This window comes from Lonchura striata, chromosome 7 (assembly GCF_050655825.1).
Source record: "Lonchura striata isolate lonStrDom1 chromosome 7, ASM5065582v1, whole genome shotgun sequence".
Taxonomy (NCBI): domain Eukaryota; kingdom Metazoa; phylum Chordata; class Aves; order Passeriformes; family Estrildidae; genus Lonchura; species Lonchura striata.
Genome location: NC_140709.1, coordinates 22,918,812 through 22,944,300, shown reverse-complemented (window position 1 = coordinate 22,944,300; position 25,489 = coordinate 22,918,812). Strand labels below are relative to the sequence as shown.

The window sequence follows — 25,489 nt, the reverse complement described above, 5'->3', positions numbered from 1 at the left end:
CAATCAATTACAGAGCACGAGTTCAGCATCAGCTGATTACAGAGGAATAAATTTAGATGAGTTAATTTCAAAGCTGGAGAAACAATGATATGTCTCGTATGTTTTAAAAGAACATAGCAATAACTGAGTTTGTGGTTCAAGTAGCAGAAGCTCAAGATAGTTAGGCTTAACCAGAAACTATGTCAGATCTAGGGGATTTTAGCTTTGGCCTGAACAGCAGACCCTGGAACACCTCAGCCTGGTGAAGACATTTGCTGCTTGGGATAGATAAGGAGTTTGCATTAAAGCTCACTTCAGTCTTTGGCTGAACAGTCTTCCCTATCTAGCTGTTGTACTTATCTGTTGATGGATTAGTACAAATGTCTATATTGGGCCTTCCTTATGAGTACTTTCTTGATAAAGCAGCAGCTGAAGATATCCTCTTGATGGCAATTCAATTTCACAAACAGGACTTCCCACAACTAATTCCCAGCCCTGGTGCTGATTTCATAGCTCTCTATTTTCTGACAAAGACTTAGAGAATTAGCAAAACTACATACAGACACTGAGGTAGTAATATGACTTTTTGGGATTATGGAACATAAACAGAAGGTGCCTCAAATGAAAAGGCTAACCTTATGCTACTTATAGAAATATCAGGAAATTTTATAATTTCATGGTTATTTGTAACAAATCTCCTTAGTTCTATTGTCTTGCTATAACGGTCACAACATCTTTTAACAGAATTTGATCTTTTATTTTCTATTCTGTATAGTCCATCCAAGATTTTCTGTGTGCAGGGCCTGAGTCTGTCACTTGCACTCTACATAAGGAGGAGGGACATGTACCATGTACACAAGCTCAGACCCACATTTATGGAGTACATTTGTGTTGGGTCTGACCACTTCTAAGGAACTCAGCTGAAAGGGGGTAGCATAGACACCTCCAAAAAGTGCAAGAAACATTTTCATAAGCTTATTTATTACACAATCAAGTTACACAGCTTCCCATCCTTAGAGCTATCCCTTGATTTTTAAATCCACTCACTGTTGTAGCCACTGCAGCTGCCAGTCTCTGCCGGCGTCGTGTTGTGCTGAACTGGCCCTTCGGTGCCGGCCCTTCCTGACAGTGAATGCAAGAAAAGAAGGAAGTAGAAAAAGAGAAGGGAAGGGGTGATGGGACACAGGAAGATGAAAGGTGATCAGAAAAGGGAGAGGGAGAGTCTTTAAGTGGGTTTCCATTTTGTTTACTCTTATGGCCTACACACGTTGAGGACATATCATGTGTTTTCAGCTGTGCATGCCAGAGACATAAAAAGCTGGATCCTTCACTAAATTTATCTCCAGATGAGTTGGACTGCAGTGCACTCACTAATGCTAGAAAAAACAAATCGACTAGCATTGCCATTCAGAGTAATAAGGCAATAATGGAATAAGAGAACAGAAAGAATGCTACAGCATGCCAGAAAATAAAACAAAAAAATCAAACTCCTTCTGGAGTCATTTGACCATCTAGAAGATGAATTCTGAAAGAGATCACTTTGCAATAGTGGAAGTGCATAAACTGTGGTCACTGAAGATGTATGTGGCTCAATGGTAATATTTCTCAGTGTGTATGTTATCTGGTGAGTTTTCTTAAGTAAATATTCCTGTACAGAGCTCTGGCATTTCCACATTTATCCTTGAGCCTATTGAATAATTTTCTCCACATATCACTTTTTTGAGTTCCACCTGCTTGTCCACATAATTGAAGGCTTGGCTTCCAGACCAAGGCAAAAACTCAGATAAAGAAGCACAAATAAAAACTAAGTATTTCAATGACTGCTTCCTTTTCTTCATGTCTAACTTCTGGCCTCATCCTGCTTAATTTTGCATTTATTTTACTTGCAAGAAATTTTTTCACTGTACACTAAAGTCAAGCAAGTAACTTTTTAATACAGAGGAGCTCCATACCTGTCATAAAGTCATTCTATTTAATCTTTAATCAAAATGCCATTATTTTGAAGTCATTTTAAGATTTTGGAAAACTATGAAATACATGTTTCTGCTTTTAGAAAACAATTCTTAACTCATTTACATATTTATTCACCTATAGCCACTACAGCATTTTTAGATCTTTATTTCTGCAAGAAGCCTGATCATCATACAAATAACAATGTGTAGATTGGACAAATGGAGACCATACTGAAAAACAGGACATTGTATTTTAATTATTAGCTGAACTGTCTTTCTTCTGTAACATTCCCAGTAGGGTTGCAACAGTGGAGAATGGCCAAACACTTCACCCTCTGGCTGATATTAGTGGCAGTGCCACTGACAGCTGGAAGGATTGCCTAATGATCACAGTAAAAAACCTGTGGATACTTTATAATATTTTATAGAATTCTCATATTAAAATGATGTGTGCATAACCTCTGAAATACTGAGAACAAATTCTGTTAAAACAGAGAACAGATCATATGCATAATGTAAAGCTCTTTGTGCTCCAAAAAAATATGTCCATTCTGTGAATAAGAGCATGGAAGAATATTCTTATTTAAATAATAGGGACAACCTATGTACAGAGAGAGATATGCACAAATTTATATGTATACAAGATTATGAATGCAGGTATGCATTATTAAAATGGGAATAGTGAGCTTTTCAGAACCACACACTCTCTTCAACACAATAGAAAGTGAGGTGATAATCTGAGTTACCATACTTACATACAATACTTACTTAAGGGGAAAAGTAATAACTAGTCTGGATCTGGTTTCAGTTCTGAGCTAAAAGCCTCAGTAAAGCAAGATGATCTTTCAGATTACTCCCTAATACACAGCTCTCTATTCAACTATTCCCCCTGTGAAGTCTTGGAACTTTAGAACTTTGAGATTTTGTGGGAAACCAAAATATCATGGCTCTTTAGTGTTTTGCAGTAATTTTTTTTCTCCCTTTGAAGCTGTCATGAGAATGATAACTTAACCTTTTACCCAAAGGGAAATAAAGAATATTTTAAAAAAAGGCAAACAAAAAAACCTCCCAAAAAAACCCCAACAAAACAAAACCCACTACTCAGTTCTTGTACAAAAGTATAATTTGTAAAATGAATTAATACAGGTCAACTAACCTGCTGTTACAGACCATTTTCACAAGATTTTAAATAGGCTTTTTAAAAACAAAATTAACCTCCTTCATAAAAGCAATCTCTCTGAAGAGAAGTAATTAATGTATTACTCTTGAGTAAAGGCCTGTAAATTCAGCTGTTAATTCTAAACAACTTAGCAATAGTAAACACCCAAACCTGCAAATGTATAGACACATGCTATACTCAGTTTTACTACAGGGGTAACCCCACTCAAGTTACAGGGATTAGCTGTGTGAGCAAAGTCAACTGCACACAATACTGGCATATTTAAGTGGTAATTATTAATGTCTAGGAAACAAATCAAGCAGCTTTACTTACAAGAAAAAGTATGTTTTAAATACATTATGCACCTGGCATTCATACTGCAAGAATATGTTAGCAGGAATCCAACAAAAGCTATCTCATTAACAAAAGGATGTTAACAAGTACAATACAAAACCTGGATGGAAGAATTCTCTCCTTGCCTCATACACGGAGGATACTGAGCCAGCAGAAATCATACCCTCACTCCCCATCACTCACAAAGCACACACCTTTATATAAAGCTCCCTAATTTTACGCTCCCCAGAAGGATGCTCTCAACATTGTACTATCAGAATGTCTTTGATGTAGTTAAAAACTGTTCATTCTGAAAAATAGGTGAAAGTACTCCAAATGAAAAGTACTTCAATGATGGCAAAAATAAGTGCAAGTACTCCAAATGGAATTAACAGTGAAATTAGCTGAAAGTTAGTTTGTTAATACTAGCATTATTCCGTAAAACTAATGAGATGTAGGAAGGTATGAGGAAAGTAATAGTACAACAGAAATCTTACTGGTACCAAATGTCGACCATTCAATAGCAATCTATGTGTAAGCACCATTAAGACAATGATCACAAATCAGACAAAATGATTCTCATTAGGGGATATCCTGATAAACAAATCAGAAAGACTTGAAGCAGTCTTCAAAAAATGAGCAATAAGGAAGACCAATGAAGTAGAAGGCATTTCTAATAGAAGAACAAAATGGGAAATAGCTTAAAGGGTTTGTAGGCATCAGAGGACATCCACATTTTAGTGTCAACCTAAGGAAATTAGGAATAACACAATGAGTCAGTGAGGCCATCTTCCTACAGACCACAGCTCTAGCGCTGAGGAGACAGGACAGCCCTTGGAAGAATAAACTGAGTCCATCAAACTAGGCAAGATAATGGAGTAGCCATCAAGTATTCTTTGTCTTCCATATAATTTAGAACAATTTTATTGTTTCTGTTTTACTGCAAATTAATTTATAGATCAGACAACAATAACTTAATACTTTGTTATAACAAAATAAGCTTTATATTTGCAGCAAGAACTCTGGCAGTAATTAATTCTGACCCAAGTTAGGCAGAGTTCATTATCAATCCAGAAGTGACAGACCCATGTAGAGCAATGCCATGCACTCAAACTCTCTCAGGGGAACCTGCAACCCTATTTGAAATTTTCAGGAGCTGAGGCACACCCCTGCCACAAACCACAAACTGCAGTTTTGATGGAAGCCCAGGCCGGTGTTACTTCAGCAAGGTGTAGGTAACATGGGAACAGCTCATTATTCACTATGACCAATCATAAATCGTAATACATTGACTGCTTTCACAATTTTTGTGGATAGGACTTCTCTGAGGTTACTGTGGCATGAAAGAAGAACATGCAGAAGTGACTGACTCTTCATAGGCATTAAGTACTTGCATGCATTTTACTGATATTTTAATTTCCCTGTTATTCAGCACCAAGGAAAAACTGTGACCATTCAATTGCATGACATGACATCATACACAAAAATTCCTTTTTAATCCAAACAGATACCTCGTTGTTCTACCTATTGTGATTATCAAAGTATAATAGGTAAAAAGAAAAATAAACTACAAGTACTGCAATGAGAAAGCTGATGCAACTATCACCTCTTCCTTCCTTAAGATTATTGATCTTAAATGAAAACTCCTTAATGTGCCTATTGGGGACATATTAAAAGCTTCAAAGTTTGTACTAATTTCAAGCTATTTGAATGGATTAAAAGTTGCTGACATTTATTTACTCAATAGCAGACATCACAGTGGTGATTGTTGGCTCCCAAAGCCAGTTGAACAGTCCTCATTATCAGTTGCTTAATTATAAAAAAGATCAGGTTTTAGATCAAACCTCAGAATACACAACTGCTTCCAACAAAACACAAGGCAGCAATATGTGCACATTATGCTTATTTCTGTGCTTTCAGTTCTCGGAAAGGATGGAGTAAATTCTTCCTTCACATAATTTATTTCTTGGTCATTTTATTTGTTCCCATATTAGCCTTTTACATAACAGGATGCTTGTGAAAGTACTTATAATTGGTTATATTCTAAGTATAGGTCTTGATAAAGAATACTAATGTGTTTATATTTCATTCTGCTTTTAACTTGATGTCACTTGTTCACTTGAAGGAAGTTGCCTTTCTTTGCAACTTTGGTATGGAATAGCAGTATCCCCATATGGTGTGTGTATATTGAGTTTTGAATACCTTAACTGACTAATATTCAGATCCCACTCCTTTCCCTAGATGGCAATATTTTCATATGAATGAAAATAAAATCAGTACTTTTCTCACTATCTTCTCTAGGTTTTGAAAAACAAACTGAGACTTAATTTACTTCATCAGAAACATGAAAGACAGCACACTGTTCCTACTTTCAGCTAATTTATCATTTCATGCTTAGAATGAAATCTCAAAGTACAGTGAAAAGTAAAACATAGTGCATTCAGTACCTGAAGTTGAATTTTTGCATCTTTGCTGACACTTTTTGTTCTCCATCGTCTCGTGACCCGCTTGTCTTTCTTTGAAATATCTACACAGTTAGCCTACATTACACAAATAGTTAAAAGCGACAAAGTGCTATTAAGTTGACACAAGCAACACAGACAATACAGCAAGTTAGTAAAGAATTGTAGCATTAGACAAGTACAAATTAGAATATAAGGAGAAGAATGCTGCTACTGGGGCCCAAAGTTGGAGCAGTGATCAGCTGCAGCTATCCATACACTTTCATAAACACGTGGTACAGTTAGCTGCTTTAGCAAAACTACTGGTACCCTTGGTTTCAGGGGTGCACAATATTTAGGACATGATCTTGAAATCCTCATGGATTTCTGTTGTGGTACTACTCAGACATTTGTACAGACAAGAAGATTCAGTGAAAATGCAAGACAGTATTTATGATTTAGGATCTGCTGTTGCTTTCTGGTAAGAGGAAAACTCACCCTGAACTGGGAAACAGTCCAAAACTTGGGACCTTTGTACTATGCCCCCTTTTCTAGAGCATGCAACTTCATCTTTGAGGGTCTTTGGGTCTCCAATCCTTAAAAAACTTAAAATATTATCTTAACACAACAAAAACTCCTCAAATATAACTTCAATTTATACATGTGTTCTATTGTAACAGTCCTCAGTTTTGTTTTGCTTAAATTACTTAATTATTTGATTTGTTCTATTTAACTCAAATATTGAATACATCTTAATTACTTGTTGACACATGAAACAGAAACAGTATTACACAAGATTAAAATAGACATATAAGCATTTCATCCAAGGTTCATTATTATTTCAGATAAATATTCTGAGTTAATAGACAACACCTCTATATTTTGTTTAACAGAAAGAACAAATATTTCAGTGTAATGATTTCTCTTCAAGCATATTTACCTGCATGTCTGTGAAATTTGGTGCTGACTGAGTCCTCTGTAGTATTTCTAAATTTTGAAGAAGTTTACTGAGTTCCACAAGGTTAGACTGACAATGAGCAAGATCTAAGAGATATAAAATAAAAATACATTAAGTGCTTCAATTCAGACTTTTTATTGCCATAGTGTCGATTGCTTGCACTTAATTGCATGACAAAAGTTAAGTGTTCAAACCCCGTGTAGTAAGGCATCCAAGTAAAAGTTCTCTTTTGTTGAACACTTGTTATTTTTATAGGAGTCAGCAACAACTCTGGACTTCGAGAAGTGATCATATTTGAATAATGACATCCATCAAAATAGCACAGATTATTACAATAAATTTTAAAATCAACATATAGACAGCAAAGCTCCCACTAAGTTTCCAATTATCTGAAGAGCTACTACGTGTTTATGTAAAGATGTAAACCACTTACAGGACTCTCTTATATCAACAAGAGGTTTTGCTGAAAGAACAAGGCATGAAAAGATAAAGTCTAACCTTCTGCACATCTGTCCATCTCTTCAGAGTCCTGCAACCAGGCTGCTACTTTACTCTGACCAGTAGTACAGGTGACGGGAAGGCTGTTACTGCAAGGTATAGGAGGCTGCCAGGGGAAGTTATTCTGTTGCACCTAAAGCACAATAAAATGCTTACATTTACTGTGGCTGTGTTGCTTTGTCAGGGTAATGACTATATTACTTCAGGATAGAAACTAAATTATTCATTGTGTTTTCAGTGAAATTTATAATTTGTCTCCATAGTTCCTGAAGACACAGATTTTTCAGAATAGCATGTTGGAGAATCAAATCAGGAACCTCACCAGTGGACTGTGCTAGGTACCAGTTAGGAAAGCCGTTGTTTAAGAGGAAGAACATAATCAGCAGAGAGACAGATTTATACCTGGTGGCAAAGGCTAGTGCAAACTGTATGGGTGGTGAATACTTTGCAAGATCTCTACAGCAGCCCATTCTAATGAAGTAAGGCTAAATTAGACAGCATTTCAGCTGATTTCAGCTGCACACCCTCATAGCTTTTCACTGGCCATCCTGTCCTTTTGGCATTAGAAGAAAAGCCCACTGAAACTGCCCACAAGTCAGCCATGAGTTTTCAACCAAGGAACGCTGCACACCTTTCCATCTGACACATTGGCAGCTGGTGAAGACTCTGTAGTAGATGCTGAGGGGAATATGTGGAAGCTGGCGTCCCTGGGAGATCTCACGATCTCATTCTGACGGTACAGCCGGTGGTGCCGTAACTTTGAAACCCATGCATCAAATGAATCCTGGGATTTCACCTGGAGAAAAATTTACTATCAAGAAAGCAGCCAAGATACTACTTTTCTGCACAATCTTTTACAATTCTATTTGTTTCTACAGAGTATGAAAAAACAGTATGTAGTTTTACTTTTTACCTTTAGGTGATAGATATGTTCTTCTGTGTCAAGATCTATTCTACGAGCCTTTTTTTTTATAGACATGACTGATAAACCAACATCAATGCTCCCATGGACCTTTCCTTTCTGTATCTAAAATAAAATCATCAGGGTAAAAATTTAGAAGTATCATGCACTTTTTCTATATATTTTACAGAATACTATCTAGTACTGAAATGGTTTCCCATTTTATAACATTATAGCATAAAGCCACATTAAAAAATAAAGCTGCACTCAGATTAACCATTTAACCACTTATTATATTTATAGTCAGACAAAAGTATCTCACAAGAAATGCTGGTACAATGCCAACTCCAAAATATAGGTGTGTTAAGTTATTCACACCAGTGCACAGGTACAGGTAAGTGAGAAGCAGAGAAAATTAGAAAGTATTTGACACCCTACTTCTATGAATTGGTAGTTATTGGTATAAAATATAAATAATTGGTATTAATTCTTTGTCCTATCCACATGTCTCAGAATAATCAGCTCTGGCTGACATAAAAATTAGAAAAGAAAAATACATGGTCAGGTTAATCTCCCAAGCAGCTTTATTCAAGAAACTACCTTTAGTAATTTAAGTTGTATTTCCATGGAAATAAAAAAGGTAGAATTCTTGGAAGACATAACCAAAATCATACATTATTTATTTTTAAATCCATCAACAACTTTCATGTGTGTACTTTCATAAATATGCCTAGAATGAGTATGAGCAGGCTGCACTTCATTAGAAGCTTTAAAGTCTTCAGCTCTACTTACATCAATTGGTGACTTTGAATATTTCAACATTCCATTATCCAGGACAAAAAACCTCTGAAATTATAAGAAAAAAATCCAAAAACATTCTTTCTTAATGAGCAGATGCAATTTAAACTGTGTACAATTCATCTGGATAAAGATTACCCTGTAACACAGGGCAGGAAAATAGTGCTTTTATCTACCCCAGCTGAAAACAGAACATTTGGAGATATAACTTCTTGAATAAGATGTCAAAACAACAAGAACATTTTGGGGTTTTTTTTCCATAGGTATGGTCACTAAAAAACTTCTTAAGAACATGATATTCATGTTCTTGTGAAGTTTTTTAGTGACTTATTAACAAACCCAAAGTTTGAAAACCTATATTCAGCATAGTTCCCAAGGTGAAATGTAAGGCAGAGTAGAGGGGGATGCTAAAATGTGAAGTTCTTAATCACATTAAAAATTATCTACACAAGTAGCCACATGTTTTTAAATTCATCTAGATCATCAGTAGTGATTGCCTTTACAGAACTGTGAAAGTTGGACTTCTCTTGCTCTCCTATAAATTAGTTCCATACCAAAACAGACACTTCGCCAAATAGCAACACATTAATATAATGTATTTTAAAAGTGTGGGAGCAGTGGTTTATTCCATAAATTCTTAAATACCTCATTAATTGATTTTTTGTAGGGTCAGATCAATTTTATTTGCAAATTCCCTCTGGATTTTGAATACAACCTTAGGCAGCAGGGACTGTGATTTGAAAGCCATAAACTGTGTCTGCAAATTAATTCCATACAGAGGTGGAAGAAATAGTTATACACTAAAATCATGGGCATTTATTTGACATCCTAATATTGTCTAGACAAAAAAAAAATCCCAGCTCATAAAATAAGGTAATAACATTCTGGCTGGTTTATGTGACATTTACCTTGTGCCAACCTTTTAGTGGCCATTTTCTCTTCTTCAGCATGAAACCTTCATGTTTGTCTGGCTTCTGGACATTGGTCTGGCCTATTTTCAGACCCTCTATGATTTCCCAGCTGTCAGGTTCCTGATGAAAAAGCATGAAGACACATTGATTAATTAATTTTGCACACACATGGTAAAAAATTGCATTTAGGAGTGGCACAAATTCTTCAATGCAAGACAAAGAGGAGGAGTCAGGCTTTTAAATCAATCTATTGAGGTACCAAACTATATGGTTACTATATTATGTCTAGCTGTATCTCATTTAAAACTACTAAATGCAAACATTTTCAGATGTCTAACCCTTACCAGGTAAGATGTAGAGTAAGAGTGCTCTTCGTGATATTTCTTAATTATAAAGAAATTTAAATTTTCTGATCTTGAAAGTACAAGCCACATTGTTTCTGAATGCCCTAGTTTTTCCTCCAAATCAGAAAAACTAGCAGATTCTGCTTTATTGTTGATTTTAAGCGTAGCTAGTGATAATCTTCAAAGGCATTTTATGACAGTTTCACTTGCTAATTGAGCCTTCAGAAATGTGCAAAAATATTTCTTTTCCCTGCATTCATTTTCACTGTATTATGAGAAATTTATAGGAAAGCTAACTAATTTTCTCTCTAGGGAAAAACAGAGGAAGAGTATCATTCAAGATACAACCAGTTGTGGCCTTTCATGGAACCAATTAAAGCATATTTCTGGTACATATCACTTGTTTTGTGTGGTGACTGGTGCAGCTCAAGACAGATTTACAATGTAACACAGTGAACAGGTAAAGAACAATATTTTTAAAGAGGAAAAGATGGAGTCATATTTTCTCTTAGAGTGTATTTCTATCCTCTTGCTACTACTGTAATTAAAAAAAAAATCTGCACCAGTTTAAAAATCTCTTACTGCCAGATTCCTCAGACTGTTTTACTAATTATACCCTACAAAGCTGTAAACTTGCATTTTCTCAGCTGATCAGTCATAACTCCAAGCAATGTTATGAAAAGTTAACAAGAGAGGAAGGAGGTCATATTGCATTAAACATTTAAAGGGAAAAAAATTGTCTCCATATTTCCAACAAAACTGTTCAGAGCCATGTGCTGTCAGTCTTTCACAGCACCTCCAAATAAACTACACAGCCCTAATAACATCAACATTACTATTATGAAAATATAGTTGCAAAAGTAACAGCAAATTTTAAAACTAAATTTTAAATAAGGTCTTGGTATTTTGAGAAGGGTGAAAAACTCTATCCCAAATAATAAATACTGCCGTAAATTATAATAGAACTCTTTATTCAGCTTAGTTTCCCCTGAATAACCATGAAATAATTATCTCATTGTCTGTAAATCCCCTACTCAATATGCAGCTTTGTTTTACTTCCCCATGTTTTGCTTCAATGTTCTATTTCCATTCTATAGAGGTATTATTTTCTCCCTACATGGAAGTACTTGGCACCTGATGGGGACAAATTAAACTCTAAGTCATACACCAGCAGAGAGTCTCTGCATCTCTGCCAACTGATTCTTCACCATATTGATTTCTCTTTTAGATGATCAGCTGCAGGCATAAGTCTTTTATCTACTAGATAACATCAGTATTGATTAATTCTCAGCTAGAAACTACACAATCTCATACAGCTATTCATTTAAACAAAAGACCAGATACAGAGGGATAAAATGAGCAATTATTCAGTGCAGTGAGGATACTTGTCTCCTGCTGCATCAGTGCCACAAGCTGTTCTTAAAACCCTCCTAACAATCCTAACTGTGCCTCACCCCGCAGTTTTGGGGTGTTGAGATATGCCCAATACAAAGGCCAGTATGAAGGAGAGACAAAAATGGGGAAAAAACAGAGTGAAAGTGATACACTTGAAGAATCCTCATCCAGGGCCAGTTCTCAAGCACAGCAGCAGTATTTTAGGACTTCAGTGATTCCATAGGTATTCCATGAGAAACAGCCCTGTGCAAAGCAGCATGACTGGGGGAACACAATCACAGCTTTCAGTCCCTGGCTCTGCACACATGCCCCTTGTTTGGGGATTAAGGGAGCCACTACCAACTGCTTTCTCAAGTTTTGACTGCAAAATATTTATTTTCCAAATAAAAACGAATAAACCATTTAATTTTCCCTGGATGAACAGAATGTTTCCTTTCAAAACTGTTTTACCAGGTCTGTTTCAAAACTTACAGATATTTAATTTCAGATTTTTATTTTCCGCCAAATATTCCATCGCAGCACCCTCACCTTTTCTTTTGCACCCTTACTTTTGCATCTGAAGTATCTTAAAATGAAGCTTTATTTATGTGGAATTAGACTTGTTTGGAATCACTTATACCAAAAGTGAGCAATTTACACAGAAAGAAGTTGACAAGGCTTCACTTTTTACAAGGGTGATGTCACCCCTGTCATCTTTTACTCTGTCTCAGGAAAGAAAATCTCAGCAAAAGCTTTTAAATTTCAAACTACGCACAAGGGATGTTACTAGGACATATTTTTAAACTAATATTTATTGGCAACAATTTCAGATTTGGATATGATTTGCTCTACCTTAATAAGAGGATTGAACTGGAAAGCTCAAATTCATAGAATCATGCAATATCCTGAGGTGGAGGGATCCCACAAGGATCATCAAAGTCCCTTATAGTCCCATTTTCTGAGAAAGGAAAATTTGTTCCTGGTGCCATCCACATGAAAAAAAAGTCCCAAACCAATCCCTAATTTTGTTAATATAACATCTACTAAAGATAACTGGCTCTTCTTACTCCTCAATTATAGAACAAAAAGCTCCAGGGCAGACTCACAATATACTTAATGGTAGAACCATACAAAACACTGCCCCTAAAATACTAGTCAAACTACTTTGTAATAACTCTAGAGGGAAACTCACTGCCCAGACTCCATGCCAGGCTTTTGCTTACCTTGGATAGTGAGAGATGATCACTGTCAAGGAACTGCTTACTTAAAGAAGGGTCTGTGCTTCCTGAGGAAGCCTTTCGCTCCAAAATATGAACACTCTAAAAAAATAAAGACAATATCATGGATCAAAACAGACAAAATACCAACCACCCCTGACTTAAATGCGCAAATGGTTTGCCTTCAAAGGCAATAAGGCAATATACTTCTCTTTCTTTATTACTGGGTTTTTAATTAATTACTCTTGTTTAACCTAGAAATGATGGTGAACTAAAAAAAAAAAAAAAAAAAAAAAAAAAAGCCAGGAAAGACAAATAATGCAGTTCTTACCTCTAAAGAGATTCAAAGCGCTCCTAACCAGATCTATCACATTTTCTGTTAATATACAAGACACTGAATGCACATACTCTGCAGTCAGCACTGCCCTACATTCACTTCACAACTTCACATAAAATATTACTGCCTTGAAAATATTCATTATCACACCTTAGCATTTTGTTATTGGCTTCTCATCTGAGAAAAAGTAACACACTACACAAATGCTTTTAAATTACAGGTATTAAAAAATTAATTACTGTGTCTCAACTTGGGCTGCTGGTGAATGTTCATGGAACACTGTGATCCTAAACCATTGCAGCTGTTTTTACATATGACAATACTATAAAATTTTGCATCTTCAAAGCAGTGTAATAAAAATGAAATATATGCCACAACTAGCCCTGAAAAGACTGCTATTCTTAAGATATATCTAAAATTGCCTCTCCATTTTCCAGAAAATGGAAACACATATTTCCATTTTTCAAAAACTCCTACTTTATAAAAGAAAAAGCATTTTTGATAAAAGAGAAAATTACCATTACCATCTGCATTTCATTCTCTGGTGAAATTTTGCTACATCTCATCCTACTATTTGGTAAGAATTCTACCACAACATGTCATTAGTATCTCTGGCATAAAATAAAACTGCTTCATTTCCAGGACACACGGCACAATGACAAACTTGCAATGGCAATTACCCTCTGAGAAGCATATGCTTTTCTTAGCTGAAAATGCCAATTAAGTTTTGTTCACAATTAAGCTTCCTTACATTGACTGAAGAGATTACCCAGGTACCAGCAGCAGCAGAAACAATCAGGAAATATAGAAGTACATATGAATGGCAGTGTAAATATTTTTGTTTATATAAATTATTAAGTACATAAAGGACCATAACCAAACTAAATTAAAATAAACACAGGTATTCATTTACATGCATATATGTAACACAGACACAGTCTTGCTGCAGAGCAACACACAGACCTTCATTGTTCTCTTTCAAGTTGCAACTGTGAATGAGAATAGGAAAATGTGGGGAGTGCCTCTGTTTTCAGTGGAGATTAATAACCATCCCTACCACCATGCAACAATAATCAGCATTTATTTTCAGCTACTTTTAATTAAGTTTTACAGTGAAGAATGTGGAAATGCAACAGTATTATGTTACTCCAAGGCCAGCCAGCAAAACACTTTGTCATTTATGCTTTAAAAACTTCTGCTTTTTCAAAGGAAGTTCAACCTACTTATTTAGTCCAGTGTATTTTACTAGTCAGATGATGGAAAAAAAGTATATATATGTAGCACAAGTGCCTATGTTACATATCAAATAATTTAATAAACTAATTTGAGCTGAGAACCACAAAGTTCCTAATGACAATGGTAAGCTTTCTCACCAAAAAAAGGAAATGCTACTTATGTACACAGTATGACATTTTAACAATATACAAAAGAACCTAAATCTGTTCCTCCAAGGCAGGTTAAAATGTCTCTTGATTAACATAATCAGGATGATTCTCAACTTTCTTGCCAGTTTTGTCTGACAGGCAGGAATGCATCCATCCCGAGATGGAGCAATGCCCAACACAGATGTTCTGAAGGTCTCATATGTAGCAGCTGGTGCAGTTTGTTGTTACATAACTGCAATTTTATTTTGCACAATATTTAGAGAGGAGTAGCCCAACAGCCTTAGCTTGCCAGATTTCCAGTGACATTTTCAATTACATGATTTTAAGTCAGGAAGGTTTTGTGCCTTTTTTTTTTAATTAGCCTTCAGTCATTACAGTTCCACTTCAGCTGAAAAATACATTATTAGCCAGCAGCACTTTAATGAATGCTGACTTATTCAACTATTTGTTTGAAAATTAGAAAATGAACCTATTTTAAGTAAAATTGCCTTCTTTACATTCCTTACTTCCAAGAGTGTTGGCTGGTTGTCTATAGATGTTTGTTTTTCAATTCTCTTTACTCATGACCACACTAACACTGATACAAGACCGTTTTTTTAGATTTGTGACATCTCTAGCATAATACTAAGAGACCTTACTTTGTACAAAATGTTTTCCATTAAAACATGCTATTTTTCTGCAAAATTACAACTAGAAATCACACAATTGCTTGACATTTTGAAAAGCAGCTAATTTTACAGTGCAAGAGTTTAGTTATTCAGAATCAAAGAAATAAAAATTATTTCAATCTTGATGTTATTGTCAAGGGTTTTTTCATATTTTAAAACAGAGTTAGGAAAGAAGCACTAAACAAAAGCTCATAAGAAGGAATAAAGAGGCAGGTCAACAGTGTTTCTGGGGTTTATTTATAATCAAAGTAAACAATGAATAATAATCCATTAAACTAGGCACATCAATCAACATGGTACTCTTATTCCTATCATCCCAAAAATACAGTCAGGCAAAATCAATGTTGGCATTGCTACATTCCAGATTCCCCTTATGTTTCAGGATCACCACACTATAGCTGGTTTCTCTTGGAGGAAAACACCAGCACTAGCAAATTTTGTATGCTCTTGAAAACTAATTTAACATAATTCCATTGCAAAATCTTCATCCTAACTACAATCTTTCATCTTCATGAATATCCACACATACATTACCTAGGTGGCACACATTTGCCTCAAAATACCCCTAGCAAGCCAACATATGGGGAACACAAATGTTTGTTCTGCCCTGCATTCTTTTTCCTTCTTTCCCCGAAGACACAAGGGAGAAGGAAATTCACGGAGAAAACAAAATAGCACTATGATGTTGCATCATATTTTCATCTTCTGTGGAAGGCAAGAATGGAAAACAGATTTTATAATATCCTTCCATGTATCTTGCCAATTTCTTTTCTCACTTTGGAGTTTAATGACTCATACAGCTCGTTATCCTTGTTTTGGCTGGGACAGAGTTCTTTTTCCTCCAAGTGCTGTGTTTTGGATTTATTATGAGAACAACATTGAAGGCACAGTGATGTTTTGGCTGTTGCTGAGTAGCTCTTACCCTAAATCAAGGACTTTCTGGTTTCTCCTTCCTTTCTGGCAGAGGCCAATGAGGAGGTGCATGAGGAGCTGGCAGGGGCATGGCCAGGACAGGTGACCTGGACTGGTCCAAGGGATATTCCATAGCACAGAAGAGCAAGGACAGTGTATAAACTGGGGAAGTTGGATGTGAGAGGGCAATCACTGCTGGGGGATGGGCTGGGCCTTAGCCTGCAGGTGGTGAGCCATTATACTGGGCATCACATGCCTTTCTTGGGGTTTATTTATTTCTCTCTTTCCTGTGCTTTCTTTCCCTTACAATCATTATTATATTTTATTTCAATTGTTAAACTGTTCTTATTTCAACTCTCAGGTTTTCCCTTTTCTTTCCTCTGCTTCTCCTCCCCATTCCACTGGTAGGGTTGGTCTCCATCAGACCAGAGGGACTCTAATTTAACTTTACTGAATCTGACTTCCCATTAAAACAAAAGACATTCAACTGTTTTCACAGGAAAGGCAAGGAAAGAAAACTGCTTTTAAGTAGAGACAGAAAATCCAATGGATGACAAGTCTGACACTCATGCCTCTCCCTTCTGCTTTGCTGCTTATTTACCTAAGGGAATGAATTATATTTAATGCAAAGAGGTCTCTATAATTTATAATTTATTAATTAAAAAAATACAAACTGGTGAGGATTTTATCACTTACATTGGATGCAGACTCTCAGAATGTGCACAACCACAGAAATGTGCACAACATGTGGTTAACAGTTAATCAATGAAAAAGATCTGGTGGATCATTTTGCTTGTTCACAGCATTCTAGTAATCTCCAACAACCATAACCATGGGGCATAGGCATACACTGTCCTTCAACAGCAATTCAAAACAGATCTTTTCTGGCTGGGTTTCCTGTGTTGTTTTTTCAATCCGAAATACTAGTACATTTTTTATTATTTGCTAGTCACTGGAATTCTTCCTGCAACCTAACAAAACTGTATTCTTCCTTGAATTCAATTTAGTATGAAGTGCAATGTTTAATAACTTTCTCTCAATTAAAACTACACTATTTTCTGGTTATCTAAAACACAGCAGAAATAGTAAGGTAGACAGATTTGACTTCATACATGCCAATTTTTACTACCTTCTAAACAAGCTGATATATGCCGAGTTAATCTGCAATATTATTTGCAAAGGGAATAACCTTGAAACTTGCTTTTCTCTTAGGCTGCTTCTTAGCCAGCTCTGGCTTTCCTCCTGTTAATGTTGGAAGAAAGACAGATTCTTCAATATAATTGTGAGAGAAGAGTGAGTGCAAAGCAAAAAAAACATATCTCATCAATGTGTATCTTTCTATCTTCTAGCACAGTTTTTAAATTTTTATAAAGCAGTCATGGTCCTATTCTTATCCTCAGTCTCTTCTATTGGCATGGCTCCATAGCTGTTTTCAGCAATCTCAGCATCAACTAAGTGACAAAGGAACTTAGCAATACTTTGTGAATAGCACACACAGTTAACATTTTTTTTTCCTTCTTGTAAGACATGTTCATCTTGTACAGAAATGTACTTAAGAGCAACATTTTTTCTTTGTAACCTTTTTACTGAAAGACAAGTATATGTAAGATGCAGTTCTGTAGCATATGAATAATACCTAACTCCTTCTTTCCTGGGATATGCAAAGTAAACCTTTCTTGTGTAACAGAAATGTCAAGGATTTGTTAGCTCAGAGCTCTCTGTCAGCCCTTTCCAGAACTCCAGCTTTGGATTGTACTTCATGCCAATGCTTTTAGGCTCTGGCAGCAAGGAAGCCTTTGCTTTACAAGGTACTTTTTGACAAATTCTGAAGACAAATAAGCTCTTGCTCTCATGAAGAGCTTCTTGGAGGGAATAATTAGCACAACTGGATAAAGCAGAAAAGAGCTATCTATCATTGTACCAGCAACCTTTCTTCTGCCAGAATGATGGTTTGGAACAACTGCTAAGTCACAGCCTGAGTGTTAACGACAGTCTTCTCCCTTTGCACTTATCTCAAGATAGCACAAACAGATAAATTTACAGTGTCTGACAGAGCTAATGATACAAAGCTTTCATTATGATTAGTGAATGATCACAATTTAAAAACTTGATATTTTGTTAAATAGTCTCAGGCTACCCGTTCATTTTAATGATGCTGATAGGGCTTAAAAGAAAAAAGGGAGGAAAATAAAATGACATACACAAAAGAAAATCATTCCTTGATGTGTTAGGGTTTTTTATTAATTAAAACACTATAGACATGAAAGGGAGTCAATGTTAACACAAATGATAAATGAAGAAGCTGGAACTCACTTTAAAAAGTGCATAGGTTCAGAAGAAGAAAGACTTTTCTTCCTGTGACTCCCTTTCACTTATTTCTGTAAGCTACCTCAATAGCCTTTAAACTTCAATTTACACAGTATAAAAATATAGGAGATAGGAAAAAGAGAGGCTGAACATTTTTTAATCCAATTTTTTTACATTAAGTATTATTCTACTAGGAGAAAAAAGTTTTTTATGTAATCACTTCATTTTCAATTTCAGGGTAAAGTTTTTAATACAAAAGGAACACAGAATGTCAAAACAGCAAATAGCATTACTAAGGCACAGTTATCTGTCTAATAAATTTGTATATTTTGCATAATATAATGTTGATAATCCCACATTACTGTCTGGAAAACAGAAGCCTCCACATCATACCTGCCATCACCCTCCCTCTTCACCCTTGTGCTTTTCCTCACCACTGAAGAAATGAAAATAAAATCATGCTTCTCTTTCTTCTCCCCCATTTGTTTCCCAGAAATCCCAAATGACACTTCAGAAGAGTTTTTTCCTTCCAGATTTGTGTGTACGTTTGTGTTCTGAAGGAAAGTGAGACATGCTTATGTAGGACATGTATGCATGAGGGGAAAAAAAATGAGACAAGAGGAATGAACAAGTGACCATGTTCTGAAAACACAGCCTTAAATTATCTGTCATAATTTGCATGGGTAATTAAGCTTTTATGAGAGCAATTTCCCTGGTTTTGTAATAGAAGATAGCTACAGGCACCATTTCTAATCAAACTAATCAGACATATTTTTTAAAAATAAATCTTTCTTCATAGCCCACATCTGAACTTCAGCATTCTCCATGAAACCTGTAAAAACTCCTAGAGGTAACTGAGATAGCAGTGTTCATGAAGCTCAGAGAACATGTACACAGCCCCCTGGGACAGCCTGATATGAATGCTATCACTGCCTCTCCTTGACTGCTCCAGAGCATTTTATTTATTCAAAGCTTTAAGGCCACATCTTTCTCATGAGGAGACAGCATCTCCATCTATTAATCTCCAGGTCTGTGCTCTGGATCTTGTCTCTACACCACTGTAGTATCACCAAGGGCAGGAGCAGTCATGATCCAAGCACAGACTGCAGAGGCCCATCCTGTGCACATGGGCAGATGTACTTCTTCTGTTTGCTGTCACTCTCTTGGGTAAATTCTAGGCAGAAAGACAGGCACAACATGAAGGACATCTGCTGTGTGCCTGCAGGCTAGCTTCTCACACACACACAGCCAGCCTGATGCACCCAGGTGTACTGGGATCCTGGGCACGAGCTGCTGCCAGGGTAAGCCAGCAGCCTCCCCACAAGGCTTCCCAGTATGCACAATGTCTCAGGCCTTCAATGCACCCATCAACACCACTACCTGGGGGTCTGCCTCACACCTGGGATCAACCTGTACCTACTCCCTCCCAGTCTCACTTGCAGGGGTTCCTACCCCATCCCAGACAAATCTGTAGTCCAGAGAGCTTCACTTTATAAGTTTAGCCAGCTTCTGATTGTGTCTAGTGTAGATGTTCACTCACCAATCTTATCACTTAAATTCTAAAAATCTTACTGGTCTGAAATTTATGATTTCATTTTTTAAAAGTGCTATGGCATTGAACCTAAGATAACATTCACATGAGTATTATACAGCTTGAAAAGTTACATTGCTTCAGACATTTCATCAGACACTGAAGTAAGACCCACTGCCTTCTAAACATCAGGAAAATTTTCACACTCCATCAAGGGCACAGGAAAAACAAAGTGTTGTAGAGCAGCAGCAATTAATAAATTTAAAGAATAATTGCATGTTTTTGTTAACAATTTTGCCATTTCATTCTTTGGCTCCCTCAGAACATTTGCTTGCTCCAGTGAGTTGTTGCCTTGAAAGTACTCAACACTTCCTGCTCTAATCCTGCTTCAATAGTTTTATGCAAAGAGAGTTAATTAGGAAAGTGAGCAAAAGAGAATTATATCACTGTAACAACAGTACTTGGCATTTAGTAGCCTCTTTAGTTTGAAACTCTCAGAAAGATTAATTATTATTAAAATAATTCTCACAAACTACTGCAAAATAAAAAGGCTTCTAGAAGTCTATGCTTTGCTACAGAGCAAAACTAGGAGTATGGCTGCATGTTCTCAGGTCTGTAATTATGTCTACTAGACTGTCTATCCTTGCCTTTCCTTTTTTGGAGTCACAGAGAGACAGGAACAAGTGGAATTTACATGTAACCAACCAAGAATATTTTTCCCAGATGTCACATCAGGCTGACAGCCATAAGCAAGCATGTAGGCTGCTACCCCCTTTCAGAAATAAAAGGTACATAAATGTGCTCAGATGTCTCTTGCACATGGAATACATTAGGTTATGTCACATTGCAATCTTGTATGAGCAGCACTGTCTAAGCATCTGCAAAATGGTGATACCCACCTTAGGAAATACCACTTTCAGGAGACCACTCGGACAATTAAAATACAGTGGTGGCAAAAAGCTAAGTAGGCAAGACCAGAGCCTTGGAATCATGCTCTGCTTTTAAATTTCATGGCCAGGTAAACATTTTCAGCCCAGCTGAGTCCTTTGTGAATCCCCTGTGTACACCCCTTCTATTAGTCAATACTGCTTGTGCAGAAGGGAAAAAAAACCTCAACCCAAAACAAACAACAAGCCATATTAAAACCTGAAAAGCTGATCTCTGCTCTGGCAAATCTTTTTTCCTCTTCCTTCAAAGCCCTCACCTTTCACTCTTTATATATGGTGAAAAGGCAACAGTCATTTGAAATATGAAAGCTCTCCAGGTAGAGAAGTGACAACACAAGGCTAAATGCAATAGGACTAAAACCTTTTCTTCTTTTGAGATTGCTGTGTAGGAAAAGAACCAAGGATTTGTTGAAAAAGCAAACTGGTAAAGAAAAACACAAAAAGAGTGAATGCTGATCTCCCCCATAAAAGACCAAAAGGAAAATTAAGACATTAGAAGAGAACTCACACTTAAAATAGAAAACATTGCTATATCCATTTTTACATCATGTATTGCTAGCCTTTAGGTGATGATCAGAAAAGTCAGAATCTCCCCTTTGTTCACAGTTTCATATTATTGCTCTCCTTCTGTATCACTCTGGCAGTTTAGTAGCCTGAGGTCAGGCTCCAATTTGCCAAACTCCACATTATAAACCCGATGATGTATTTACTTCTTTCTTCTCAGCACAATATTATAACCCACACATCACAGAGAATATATAATGCATTACAGTCTACCTTATGAGCTGCATACTTAGTCAAGAAATAAGATACGGAATATTCATAAAGAACTTATGCCCATAAAACTGAATAAACAACATATGATTTTATCATATTCAGCTGTACTTCTAAGAGTTGCTAGTATCCCTCTGTTTTTGCTGTGCAGCAGTATGTAGCCAGAGTTTTCAGAGTTTCCTAAGGGATGAAACACAAGAACCTGCCTTGTCAGTATGGCCCACAAAAAAGTCTATCAGAATTTAACTTTTTATGCTACCTTTTGTATGAAGACTCTTACTGACAGTGTAAGTGACAGGTTTCATGCTCTGCAACAGTTCCACAGTAGGAAAAACTGTTTCTTCTCCCTTCTGAAGTGTTCCTTTCCAAGGGTATCACAACTTCCTTGCCATCCTGTCCAACTCAGGGGTTAAACAAAACAGGTTCTTTCTGGGCCTTCTACTGTCTAATCAAATTAAACACACTTTAATGAAAATGAATAAGAAAAATCTGAAAGCAGTTTTTTAGTTATTGTTGGTTTCATTAGTCTATTAATTTATCTATTAGTCATGGAGCCTGCAAATTGGCAATGTCAAAGCTTTTGCTGACTGCTAATTCTCTTATGTGATGTATATTGTACAAATAAAAAAGATACATTAAAATGCCAGCAATATATACAGCATGACATTTTCCACTCTCCCTAAAATGATTTATCATAGTCATGTTCACACTCATTCAGCCTCCTGTACCATAATTTATAGGGAAACTGTTCCATAATTGCTGGTATGACTTTGACAAGAATAATATGATGAGAAGGTTTCAATCATTAACCATCTAGAAATATCCAGTGTTATCCTCACATATGACAATAAAAGCTACATTGGCACTTCATCCAGTCACATCACTTTTCATATTCATTCATATTACAAATTTAGGAAGGGTGCTTTCCACTAGCTGCTCTGAAGAGTCCAAGGAGGCAGCAAGACAGAATTTTAAAGCCTTTTCAAAGTAAAATCCAACAGCCCCTGAACCAAAATCCCCTACCCACAGCTATCTTTGTGTTTGAACAAAAGCCAATGAAAACAAAAACATATAAAAATAATACTACAAGCAAGGAAAAAATTAAAAATACAGTTGCTACAGTGGATTGTAGGATGAAATGGATGTTTTACTGCATCTACATGCAGAGAGGAAGTGTGCATGCTCCTTTGCCTGGATACAGCACCACTGCAGTTCATGCTGCATTGCATGCTGCAGCTCCGTTTCTCTCTGCAGAAGAAATTGCTCACCCATTCATTCTCCTGCTTTAACACTGAAAGAACTGAGGCAAAAGAACAAACACCTTGGAGTAGCCCTTACAGCCCACATTTACATGCCTAAGTACTCATTAAGCATCATCATCACCCTCTATGGGAGCCTCTGGATGCATCACACCATCAACCTTTATAGCGTTATTTTAAAATCATGCTTCACGTTTCCATGATCAAATATGGACTTAAAGTTAAGCATCCATTCCATTCTGATGATAGGTATACCTTGCTCTGTACCGTTGCTAGGGTAACAGATGTGGTAGCCATTAGATTAATGGTAAAATGTATTCCCAGGAGGTTTTTGGTTTGTTTTTGTTTTGTTTTGTTTTTATTCCTAGTTGCATGGTTGTGTCAAATTAATTACAAAGAAAATTCAGAGAATATGCTCTTAGCTGAGACCAGCAGCTCCTGCAAGTTTTGCGTTTACCTTCTTCAGGCTTAAATGTAGGAGATAAAATACACAGATGCTTTAAACAAATGATATCAAAATTCTTGCTCCAGATGGAGCTAATGAAAACTTAAAAGGTTATATCCTAACCAAGATTTAATTAACTAACTACAGCTATCCAAAGTCCTGTACACAGTAAAAGGGAAAATATTTATCACCTGTGAGAAAATACTTTTTGGACCTACTTAAGCAATGGAAATTATTAAAAAATTCCATACACATTTCCTGCCTGTTATTGAGCATACATCAGAATTCTTCTCCTGATTTAAACATTTAAAAAGTATCTTGTGGTGAGACTATTTACATTCAAAATAGTAAATTTTACAGTTTTCATTAAAAACTCTTGGGTTTCAAAATTTTCTTAAGAGGCAGGGGAAGAAACTTCCTCAGCAGCAGCTGAGAAAATAGTATCAGAGCTGCCGTACAAGCTGGGAAAATATTCCTAAGCCAATTATTTTTATTTGATTTTTTTAATTATTTGCCTCTTTGCCATAGATCACAGTTTTTTTAAAATACGTTTCTGTTCTAAACCAATTTTTCTGTATCAACCTTTGTATTTGTAAAATATATGTGTAAGAACTTATCTGAAATCTAGTAGAGAGCTCTGATATTTTCTGAAGTGCCCCCACCAATATTATGGCCGCACTGTACACCCAGCCCTCAAAAAAGCCCCACAGGAAAGGTCAAGTTGTCTTGAGGGGAATCAATACAGGCTTCATCTCAAAGAGATCCTGGAGAATTACATCCACACAAACAAGAGTCTCTTACAAATGGAAGTCTAACATAACTGGACTAGTACTCTATGAGGTAGTACATCAGTGTTAATTTGTAGTGAAACAAATAATATTTAAAACATTAGGTGCTTACAGAAAGGATGAACAATATGGTGTTTAAATTGAATTACCACTTTCTAAAACAATAATCTATCTCTGTTGTTGGATTTACAAAAAGAGATATTCACAGATGACACAAAACTACTTTAAGCAACTGTGGGCTCACGCTGCCAAAGAAACCACTTCCCAAGAGACTCCAGAGCATGTTTCCTACTTGTCCATGAGATTATATACTTCCTGTTCCACTGCTGTACATCGTGACCATGTTGCTTCTAAATCTTTTTCAAGCCACTTTAGGAAGTGAAAAAAGTAAATTCAAAAAATCAACAATTTTTGTCTCTAGTGCTATCATCCAATGCTGTAAGCAAGCAAATCTAGAGCTAACAAGAACAGCCACATTACAGGAATAAATCTATCATCCCACCAGATGCTACCAACAACCAGAGTATTTCCTTACCTGCCTCCTGTCTCTCTGAGACGATGATGAGGAGGAGGCACTTCTATGTGATGGAGTAGATGTTTTGTGAGCTGGAGATACACTCTTCTCCTCTGAACTCATCTTTGCAGCAAACTTGTATTAATGATCTTGTGCTCTTATCACTCATGGACAAAAATGCAGGGGATAGTCTTCTGCATCCTTCTGTTTCACAGTTTATGGACAGCCAAAGAGGAAGTCAGTCTCAGCTAAACTCCACCTTAATAAAGAAAAATGTGGGAGAAAGAGTGAATGAACATACCCTCACTCCAAAGTAGCTCTGCAGCAAAGAAATCTGTTGACTATTTAATCCAACACATCTCCCAGTCTTTTACTCCCAACAGCTACCCAGGACAAATACAAATGCATTGTTCTGCATTCTCACAGAAGATTGAAGTGGTATTATTTTTAAAAACCCTAAGGAAAGGCTTAAGTAATTTACAGCAATTCTCAGGCAAAGTTTAAAAACCTTTGATAACATGATGACATTATCAAGTAACTCCTCAGGCTTTCCCTTCCCTATAGCACAGATATCACTGAACACCCCATTATAAACAGTACCTTGTAAAAATCCTGCAGTTAGGTCAAGAACTCTGCAAGGATTTTAAAAAGCAGGTGCCTCTCTCAAAGGTGGTGCCCTCAGCTGCAGTATCAAAGGCTTCAGTGAGGCAGGGGGAGTGCCTGGCTGGGGGCTGCTGGCCAGGGCTCACCCACCCCC

General features: G+C 36.4%; 1 protein-coding gene across 10 annotated transcripts in view; it reads right to left on the bottom strand.

The window, feature by feature from the left end:
* The window catches only part of OSBPL6 (oxysterol binding protein like 6), a 95,523-nt gene that overhangs the window by 29,796 nt on the left and 40,238 nt on the right, over positions 1 to 25,489 (bottom strand). For 5 of the 10 annotated variants that reach the window (XM_021552443.4, XM_021552440.3, XM_021552445.3 and 2 more), the window contains 10 exons: positions 24,754 to 24,991; positions 12,872 to 12,967; positions 9,928 to 10,050; positions 9,014 to 9,067; positions 8,234 to 8,347; positions 7,952 to 8,116; positions 7,321 to 7,453; positions 6,805 to 6,908; positions 5,871 to 5,963; positions 1,027 to 1,101 (listed from right to left, as the gene is read on the bottom strand). In XM_021552443.4, coding sequence (XP_021408118.1) covers positions 1,027 to 1,101; positions 5,871 to 5,963; positions 6,805 to 6,908; positions 7,321 to 7,453; positions 7,952 to 8,116; positions 8,234 to 8,347; positions 9,014 to 9,067; positions 9,928 to 10,050; positions 12,872 to 12,967; positions 24,754 to 24,855 — 1,059 coding nt within the window. In that variant the 5' untranslated portion in view covers positions 24,856 to 24,991. The remainder of the gene's footprint in view (positions 1 to 1,026; positions 1,102 to 5,870; positions 5,964 to 6,804; positions 6,909 to 7,320; positions 7,454 to 7,951; positions 8,117 to 8,233; positions 8,348 to 9,013; positions 9,068 to 9,927; positions 10,051 to 12,871; positions 12,968 to 24,753; positions 24,992 to 25,489) is intronic. The other 5 variants (XM_021552444.3, XM_021552447.3, XM_085584529.1 and 2 more) reach the window with 3 other exon arrangements.